Source organism: Protomyctophum parallelum, assembly GCF_964188405.1.
Source record: "Protomyctophum parallelum genome assembly, chromosome: 1".
NCBI lineage: Eukaryota > Metazoa > Chordata > Actinopteri > Myctophiformes > Myctophidae > Protomyctophum > Protomyctophum parallelum.
In genome coordinates, this window is record NC_139697.1 from 69,963,690 (window position 1) to 69,973,689 (window position 10,000).

The 10,000-nt window shown below is 48.7% G+C and overlaps 1 protein-coding gene across 3 annotated transcripts in view; it reads right to left on the reverse strand.

Annotated features, from left to right (window-relative positions):
- LOC310873970 (EH domain-binding protein 1-like protein 1) overlaps positions 1 to 10,000 on the reverse strand; it is a 38,173-nt gene that overhangs the window by 20,490 nt on the left and 7,683 nt on the right. For all 3 annotated transcript variants that reach the window (XM_083786592.1, XM_083786591.1, XM_083786590.1), the window contains exons 4-12: positions 9,871 to 9,924; positions 9,186 to 9,364; positions 8,290 to 8,408; positions 7,873 to 7,962; positions 6,137 to 6,934; positions 5,624 to 5,695; positions 5,159 to 5,317; positions 2,551 to 2,758; positions 1,460 to 1,783 (exon numbers count right to left, since the gene is read on the reverse strand). In XM_083786592.1, coding sequence (XP_083642718.1) covers positions 1,460 to 1,783; positions 2,551 to 2,758; positions 5,159 to 5,317; positions 5,624 to 5,695; positions 6,137 to 6,934; positions 7,873 to 7,962; positions 8,290 to 8,408; positions 9,186 to 9,364; positions 9,871 to 9,924 — 2,003 coding nt within the window. The remainder of the gene's footprint in view (positions 1 to 1,459; positions 1,784 to 2,550; positions 2,759 to 5,158; positions 5,318 to 5,623; positions 5,696 to 6,136; positions 6,935 to 7,872; positions 7,963 to 8,289; positions 8,409 to 9,185; positions 9,365 to 9,870; positions 9,925 to 10,000) is intronic.

Here is a 10,000-nt window from a genome sequence, read left to right on the forward strand (position 1 = left end):
TATTCCTCTCCGCCTCTCTCTGCTCCTTCGAGAGCCGCTCCTTTTCCTCTCGTCTCCGTCTCTCCTCCTCTTCCCTCATCCTCCGCTCCTCATTTTCTTTGGCCTCCTTCAAGAGTCTCACATGTTTCTCCTCCTCTATCTTTCTCTGATGCTCCTTCTCGTCCTCCTCCCTCTTCCTCCTCTCCTCCTCCCTCCTCTTCCTCTCTTCCTGTTCCCTCGTTCTCCGCTCTTCTCTCTCCTTCTCCATCTTCATCTGTCTCTCCCGTTGTTCCTCTTCCCTCCGTTTCCTCGCCTCCTCTTCCGCAACTCTCCTCTCCTCTCCTTTTCTCTTCAGCTCCTTCTCTCTCTCCTCCCTCAAGAGCCTCTCCTTCTCCTGCCTCCTCTCCTCCTCCTGGAGACGTTGCATCTCCTCCTCCTCTCTTCTCCTTCTCTCTCCCTCATCCCTTGCTTTGCACTCCTCTCTCTCTTTCTCCTCCCTCAAGAGCCTCTCTTTCTGGAGACGTTGCTTCTCATCCTCCTCTCTTCTCTTTCTCTCTCCTTCATCCCTTGCTTTGCACTCCTCTCTCTCTCTCTCCTCCCTCAAGAGCCTCTCTTTCTCCTGCCTCCTCTCCTCCTCCTGGAGACGTTGCTTCTCCTCCTCCTCTCTTCTCCTTCTCTCTCCCTCATCCCTTGCTTTGCACTCCTCTCTCTCTCTCTCCTCCCTCAAGAGCCTCTCTTTCTCCTGCCTCCTCTTCTCCTCCTGGAGACGTTGCTTCTCCTCCTCCTCTCTTCTCCTTCTCTCTTCCTCCTCCCTGGCTTGGCGTTCCTCTCTCTCTTTCTCCTCCTTCAAGAACCTCTCTTTTTCCTCCTGCTCTTCCCTCCTCTTCTGCTCCTCCTCTCTTTCTTCCCTCGCCTCCCGCTCTTGCTCCTCTCTCAAAAGCCTCTCCTCTGACCTCTTCTTCTCCTCCTCCAGGAGCATCCTCTTCTTCTCCTCTTCCAGCAGTGTGCTGTTTCTTTGCTCCTCCTCTCTCTTCGTCCGTTCACTCTCTCCTTTCCTGCTCTGCTCCTCCATGCACCCTCTGCCCTGCTCCTCAGGCCCTGTTTCTCCCCGTGCCTCCTGGGAGAGCTCTGTCAGTGAGGAGGTTTCTCCGGGGGGCTTCTCCAGGGCCTTTGGCTCAAGACTGTAGGACAAGGGCGCCACATGTGAAAAAAAACCTAAACACAGGCAGTGTGTGTGTGTGTGTGTGTGTGTGTGTGTGTGTGTGTGTGTGTGTGTGTGTGTGTGTGTGTGTGTGTGCAATCCCATGTCTGAGTATTGCATAACATAGATTCTGTTGTAACTTCTAAGTGTCGCTCTCCGAAAATAGCCGATCTACAAGCTCACCATGCATTGCGATGTGACACGTTGTGAGCTTTAGATGAGCTATTGACAAACAAGTGTGCATTATATGCATATGTGTATGTAGTATATTGTACTTACCCCAACGGAGACGCCAACGGAGACCTCTTAATTGTGTCACGTTTTGAGTCATCCTCCTCCAGGAACAAACCTCCCGACTGGTGACTTTGATTCAGTGACTCAAAGACGATGTCATCGAAGTCCGGCTCTGCCTCTGCAAGCCGTGGGTCTTTTGACATTTCTGTCTGCCTTTTAACGGTTTCGTTCGGAGCCAATGGCTGTTTAGGTGTGACAAACGCTGCCAGGACATTGGTGGAGGGCTGCTGAGGCGTGTCGGAATCAGGACAGGAGAAGGGCCAGGGAGGAGGTGGGACTATGATCAGTTCTGAAGGGGATTCGCCAGGACTGGTGGGACAGAGACACCGGTGGTCAGAGTTGACATGCAGGGTCATACAGTCGCAGGGTTTGGGGGGACACACAAAGGTGGTATAAGTGGGTGCGGTGAGTTGTCGCCGGGCTCAGCATGTGAGAGGTCATGACGGGGAGTTCAAGCAGGCTGCACGCCAAAACATAGAACTGGGACTGGAGTGCCAGTTCTATTTCTACAGCCGTGTGCAACGCAAACGCAGGCCAGTAGGACACAGCGGGGACAACCAGCGGGGGGAAACTCAGCAGTTGTTAGCAGCGTCAACGGAGCACAAACAGAACACCGTACACAAAGCAACCATGATGACTGAGCTATACCACAGATCAAACCACACAGGCGTTGATCCGCTCAGTAACCATGGCCAAATCAATTAATCAACAACAGCAATACAGTAGTTCATTCTTGTGCAGAACAACCATAACAGGAAGCTACAACAACGCAGGTTTACAAAGCACTGCGCCAGGTTGACCTGGAGAAGCCCAAACTACTTGAGGGTAGTTTTACTCGCAAAACAAGCCCTATGAAGCAAGTGTTGCAGTCTTTGTCCTGACTCCCAATTGAAGTGAGTTCCCAGTCTGCAGGGTTAGAATTCAGTGCAGTCAGCATGATGCAAATTTAAGAACAGTATGTCTGTATGCGGCGGTCTGAGGCCGACCTCGCATGTAGGCCTATACTGTATCCACGGCAGGTGAACAAAACTTGACTTGTGTGAGATCATGTGACATAATTGCTAATGTGAACCCACCTGATGCATCTCGGCTCTGCCTCGTTCTTTCCGACGGTCTGTCCGGAGTCCGGGGCCTCTCCGATTGTCTGGTTGGCTATTCTGATGCTGGCAACCGTCCTGTTGCCTCGCGGAGACTCATCGCCGCGGTTCAGAGTGACTGGGGCGGTTTCCTTGGGAACCGCCGTCGTTTCCTTGTCCACTTGGGCCAGGGGGGACATTATCCCGGCTACAAAAGGACACATGGCACAGTCAGGACATGAAGCAGCAACTAGCCTTCAGGAGAATCAGATGGCAAACGGAAACTGGTTTCCATAATTATCGTTGTGGCTGCAGGCAGAAATCTTGCATTTTTTCCCCCCTGAAAAGTAATGGTTTTGAACATATAGTTTCCAACCCCAGCACATCAACAGAAATGTGTTCCCAATAGAGCGCCTAACTAAGTCCTGATGTCACTCGCTCATCCCCTGGTTCACAGAGGTTTTTCTCTATAGAGAATAACATCAACAGGTCATCTTAAAACCGTCTCATATAAGCATTGTGGTCCAAAAATAAACAAACCGTCTTGGTGATATTGTCGGGGAGGTGTCTCTGTATCGTTTACGACAATCAGTCAGTCATATATGATACAGGCTGTTCCTAGCGAAAATGTAACTAATTTAGCAGCAGCGTCATTTGAGTCTTATCTCCATATCTGTCATATCCATATGAGTGAAACGGCCAGGATGATTTGTTTATTTTTCAAACACGGTTCTTATATGAGGCGATCTAAAATCCCGATCTAAAATCTACAATGCAAATAAAAAAGTACATGAACCCGTGGACTTATAGCGGCCTCTACCGAATACCGATATTGACGTCAGACACCGAAGTCTGACGTCAATATCGGTATTCAGTGCTCTATTGAAGAACGTTTAACCCATTTTGGGCAGGAACCCCTTTTGGTGTTTTAAACATTATGTTATAATTTAGCTATTGAAAAATAGCAGATCTACAAGCTCATAGCGCGCCACCGAGTGGCGCGCTACGAGCTTGTAGGTCTGCTATTTTTGAACAAAATCGTGAAAATGTGGAGCAAATCCTGACGGAAAACTGTCAGGATTTAGAAGACATTTTATAAATTTCGACGTCAGGCCTAAATGTTTTTTTTTTTTTTAAAGCTCCCACATGTAAACTGGCTAGTGTACCTGACTGGCTAGAGCTGAGCGGGGCGGGTGCAGAAGAAGAAGGGGGGAGCTGGGGGGGAGTGCTTGCCGTTGGGGAAGAAGAGGGAAGAAGGGAGGCAGAACGGGGAGGAGAAGAAGAGAGGAGGGGGGAGGAGAAAATAACCGAGGCGGAGCGAGCAGAGGAGCGGGAGGGAGACGAGAGGCGGCGCGCGGAGGAGGAGGAGCGCGGGGGCGAGTGGCGCGGGAGGGAGGGGGTAAGGGGCGGAGCCTCGGGGTCACAGAGAGCGTCAAGGTCAGGTCTGGTCAGGAGAGGAACGGGGCTGATGTCGTCACCACCGGCGACAGTGGAGTCAGACCTAGGCCACGCCCCTTGACCACCTGAGCAGTCAAAAGGAGAGAGAGGAGAGAGAGAGAGAGAGAGAGAGAGAGAGAGAGAGAGAGAGGGGTATTAAGGTAAATAGCGTGAGTATATGCAGGAATTGAAAAGGGGAAGTAAGTATATGATTGGGAAAATGGAAATAAAGAGTGAACAGAAAGAAAAGAATGGGAAAAGATGGGGAAATAGCGTGATTAGCACAGTCAATGGTGTAAATGAGCGCCACAGAGCAGAGCAGCAGTGTTTTTTAGTCTTTAGTCGTTACAATATGTAGATTAGTATTGGCGTATATCCATGGTCTTCCCAGGAGTGAAAATTGTGGACCTGTTGTCCCTGGTTGTATTTTCTGACAACATTCCTTTGGCAGGGGAACAGTCAGTGTCATGTTGAGTAGAGCAGTGGTTCTCAGTTGTTTTGCCCAAGGCACACCAGAGGACAAGTCAAAATTGCAATTGCAACGTGTGTACCTAAAAACTTTTTGCAAGGTTGAAAGTGGCTAAAATATATTGTTTTAAGGTATAGAATTTCCCACTGCATTGGGAAATGACTGCACACAAAGTGCTGATCCAGGAAAATATATATATAATTCATAACTGTATGGTTGTATATTGCAATAATAATGTGTAATTCAATTCAAAGCACCTGGAATTACTCAACAGCACACCGTTTGAGGACCACTGGTGTAGAGAAACACTAATAAATGCTTTTTTTATATGTTTTTTTTGCCTTTATTTTATATATTTTATAGAGGAACAGACAGTAGGCTGACAGGAAATGGGGAGAGAGATGGGGGGGAAGACATGCAGTGAAGGCCGTCGGGATCGGGATTCGAACCCGCGGCACACTGCCGGGCTGGATTGCCAGCCAAGGTGCCTGGACCGCTGAGCCATGGCCCAGGCCATAAATGCTGTTTTTTGACAGTTTTTTTTTTCTATTAAAACAATTCAACGATAACCCGTAATAATCATTTATGTCAACCGGTCAAACTAAACCATCTCTATATTTACTGCTGTCGTTTTAGCCATAACTACTAGCCTTAAATAGCTCATTAAATAAGTCTGGTTGCATCTTTTTCTTCCCCAGTTACCTGATGCTGAACTACAGGGGCGGGATTTGGGGAAAGGTAGCCCGGTGGTCAGGCTAGCCAATGTCTTTTCAGGGGGAGGAGCATCGTTAGAGAAGAGGGAGGGAGAGGAGGGACGAGCCACTGTCTTGACAACCTGAGGTCTGAAGTGATGGGAGCGAGCTGATGGAGAGGAGAGGAGAGGAGAGGAGAGGAGAGGAGAGGAGAGGAGAGGAGAGGAGAGGAGAGGAGAGGAGAGGAGAGGAGAGGAGAGGAGAGGAGAGGAGAGGAGAGGAGAGGAGAGGAGAGGAGAGGAGAGGAGAGGAGAGGAGAGGAGAGGAGAGGAGAGGAGAGGAGAGGAGAGGAACAAAGTGAAGGGATGGAAAAGAAGGAAAGAAGGAGACAGTGAGACACATGATGGTGACCAGCAGTCAGATATTAGTAGAAGAAACACAGTGGGTGAGACGATGAAGTCACACGTAAACAGACCAGGGCCAAAGGCTGAATCCTCTGCACATCCAGTCTGAACCTCTGGGGGGCGCCGCTGGTATGAAAGTGGAGCTGAAAATGAGGGAAGGATATAGGATAGGAGAGGACGGAGGAGAAGAAGACAGCGCTAGTGAGTAAAGAAGTAGAAAGTAGAAAGGTGATAGCATGCACTGTGTCTCGCTACACAATGTATACTGCATGTACAGTATGTGCACTGCTTTGTTCCGTGATGTAAGTTGTTCACGTGGTGACGCAGATTGGTCTAAGTTTAGCAGTTCCCAAAGATCCTAATCATGCATGGGTTGTCCCCAAAATGTTGCCTAGGTTACTTGTACGGTACACACAAACCTCTAACTCATACATGCACAAGCACGCCGAGATGCTGTGGAACCTGCACTGTTCCGAACACAAAGTTACATCATGCTGGAAAAAAAGGCCTTATAAGGCCAGTCATAACAGCTTGAGTCAACACGTCTGTCTACTCTACTACTAGCCTGCCAGACAAATGGGTACCTTTTCCCGTGCCAGCCTGGAAGATTTTAGGCAGAGAGGGAGGCTGACTGACAGTCCTGCTGCATGGAGGTTGTGTGGAGGGGGCTGTGGAGGACTGTTTGGACACGGGAACGGAGGGGGGAAGAAGCTGGGACGAAGCCATGGTGGGGGTGACCAGGGGCAGAGTGGACTGGGCGGACGCACGCGAGGAGGGAGGCCGGGGGGCCGCTATGGACCCAGCGGCTGCCAAGACAGCGGGCTGGGTCTCAGGCTCAGGCGCTGCTGCCTCCGTAGAGGAGACAGCCTCGACGGCCTCCGGGGAGCTCGCACCCCATTGTGATGTCTTGGGAGGTGTACGGGGCGAGATGACGGTTGCTGGAGCCTCGTCTGACTCAGGTGTGGTTTGATTAGGAGGGGGAGGGGTGGTAACGGCTGCACAAGGCCGGGGCGTAGGAGTAGATAAAGTGGAGCCTATCTCAGGAGGGCTAGGACTAGGAGGAAGGGGTGGAGCAGAGGTGGGCAGCGTAGCCTCGGAGTTCTTGGGCGATGGAGGGCTAGGGATCACGCCGGGTGTGGGGGGAGCAGGAGCAGGAGCCTCGGGCTGATCAGGGAGGGGAGGTTTTTTATGTTTGGAACGGGGGGAGGGCTGAGGGGAGGGTCCCGGAGAAGGCGGCAGCCCCGGTAGGACGAGGGCATCGGAGAGGGAGTGTCTGGAGGGCCGACGAGAGGAAGGGCGAGGGGCCATGGGCAGAGGGGGGCGGGAGTGGAGGGCTGGACTGGGAGGACCAGAGACAGGCCTCCCACCGTCTCCTCCACATACTGGATGGATGGATGGATGGATGGACGGATGGATGGATGGACGGACGGATGGATGGATGGATGGTTGATTGGATGATGGGAGGTGAGATATAGATGGGATGGAGAAAGGTCAGAAAAAGAAAAAGTATGAGTTGATCAATGACATGAGAGAAATGAGACTTAGAAATATGATGTGCCAGTTATGTTTTTGTTTTGTCATGACAACATTATCTAAATGACGTACTGATAGAGTTAAGCGTGAACCCTCATCTATGACTGGTTATGAAAGCTGCGATCATGAGCATGAGCGACATGAGAAACACATGAACGTGACATGATGTTTCACGTTTCATTAAACCAAGACACGTTGAGCGTGGACGAGTGGATGTTCTACTGCCCTTGGTGTTATAAAACAGACAGAGTGTAGAATTGGACGTTTCAATGTGCTATATATATTCTGCCTTTCATCACGTGAGCCTCAGTGTGGTATTTGAAGCACAGATGAGAACTATGTGGGCCCGGTCATTAGCCCATTTTTTTAGCCCATTTTGGGAGGGAACCCTTCTTGGTGTTGGTGCATTTTGGTGCATTATGTTATGATTTAGCTATGGAAAAATAGCAGATCTACAAGCTCATAGCGCGCCACCGAGTGGCGAGCTACGAGCTTGTAGGTCTGCTATTTTTGAAAAATCGAAGAACGACTGACATAGAAACATAGCTTTTTCAGAAAACTGTCAGGATGTAGAAGACATTTTTAGAATCTGATCTCAGGTCAGAATGGGTTAGAAGGCAATGTCCAGGAGCGTGGGATGGGCTGCTGGGTCGGGTACAGAACACATGTGTGTGAGAATGTACAGATAAACAAAGCGCAGGACAAAGAGGACCCTCTCTGCAGGCATGGGGGAGAGGAGAAGAAACAGATGCGGAAAAGTGGTTGAAAAGTGAAAGAGAAGTTATACCTGAGACTGCTGGAGGGTGCCCAGAGATTCTCTTCATGTCAGGCGGAGGGGGAGCAGGGCGGTTGGGGCGAGTTAGGGTGTGTTGGGGAGCTGGCAGAGGGAAAGGAAAAGATGTGGAAGGTAGGACAGAACAGAACAGGCAGGGAAATGAAAGCACAGGGTGGAAGAACAGCAAGCAGTGCTCTAATAAACACGAAAGGAGAACATTTGCTGAGAGGCAGAAAAAGGAGTGTGTGTGCGAGTGCACGCGCGCTTGCGCGTGTGTGTGTGTGTGTGTGTGTGTGTGTGTGTGTGTGTGTGTGTGTGTGTGTGTGTGTGTGTGTGTGTGTGTGTGTGTGTGTGTGTGTGTGTGTGTGTGCATGTGTATGCGTGCGTGTGTACAGTATGTGAAATCCTAAACACAATAGCAAGTGCTACCTGTGGCAGTGATAGACTTCCTGTCCTCCTCCTCGTCACTCTCGTTGAAGTCATCGAGGTTACCGATGTCCGTGGGTTTGACGCTCATCAGGCTGGCCAGACTCTGCATGTCCTCATCACTGGTGAGAGAACGTCAACATGTCATTCAGTTATAAAATAGCAGACCTACAAGCTCGTAGCGCGCCACTCGGTGGCGCGCTATGAGCTTGTAGATCTGCTATTTTTCAATAGCTAAAGCATAACACCAAAAAGGGTTTCCGTGCCCAAAATGGGCAAATTTTTATATATTTTATATTATGACTTGTGGATAAATACCGTATGAACAATACGGGTGTAATAAACAGAGAGGAAAGTTGGAAGTCTACCACATACGCTACGGTATGTATGCAAATTGTAGTCAAGTACTATTATTCAGCTCTTTGCATGAGCACACATAATGACATCACTAAGGGCAGGGAGACAGGAATTATGTCATTTCTAAGGGACAAACACATGGATCACTGTACTGGATCACAAATAATACATTTGCATTTTTACAAGCTGGGCAATGACTTCTGCCAAAGGTAATAAAGCATAGCATGCACATCCACTCTAGCCTTTCCTCCCTGAAGAAGATCCCAGTGATCGAAACGTTGAATTAATAAACCAGTGGAGCTGAGTTATTCCGCACCAGTGTTGCGGACTCTATTTATTACTCTCAAATTATGACTTCTGTATCATATCAAAAAATGTATGGACCAACCAAGTGTTCATTTATTTATTTATTTACTGAAATCAGAATTCCTAAATAACCCTGGTAAATAGTCCACTTTCATTAAAACATATATCATACAAAACAAACTCCAGTTCTTAGGTAACACACGTCATGAAACTGAGACAAAGACAAAGCTACTCACGTGGCTTTTCCTTCTCGAACGAAGACACATGACAGGGACAGTTTGAGCGTGGCCTCCACCACTTTGACAGACAGCGGCTTTAGCTTCAGCGTCAAGTCGGTTTGAGTGTGGGTGAGGCTGGCAAACTGCTTGAGGTTTATGTCAGCTGATGCTAACACCTTACGATGGCCCTTGCTCTCCTGCAACAGAGTAAAGAAAGGGTGGAGGCTCTTAGGAATAGGCTATTGGAAATGCAAAGATATTTGTGTCATACTAAAGGTTTGTACAGTATCGTTGTTTTAGAATAGCAAATGGTACATTTGATATGTCACATGTAAAATAATAAATAAATACAACGAAAAATGAAAAGAAGCTAAATCTGATTTGAAGTACGAAGAATAACTGAACGACTGATAAATGATGCATCACCAAGAAGTAAGCAGTGGTCATAACTTAAGTCAGGTTAGTTGTCTACATGAACCCTCGAAGAAAAAGGCAGATCTAAAGGCTCACAGTGTGTCACTTTGCGATGCGTTGTGAGCTTGGAGATTGGCTATATTCTTGCCAAAGACATTTGGGGTATAGAGGGAATAAAGGAACCCGACGTAACCCGTGTGCGGGACTCCGGTCAAATAAGTACATAATAGGGTTTAAGTGGTTAACTGGTTTGAGAGCTGTTCAGAGAGTCAAGTAAAGAGTCACTCACGCCCTCAATGACAAAGGTCCAGTCTTTACTCTCAAACTCATCTGCATTGGCGTCCTTGGGAGAGAAAAAGAGCAGAAACACACATTTCATTCTCTGATCAGACATACATGGTTACATCATTATCTACACT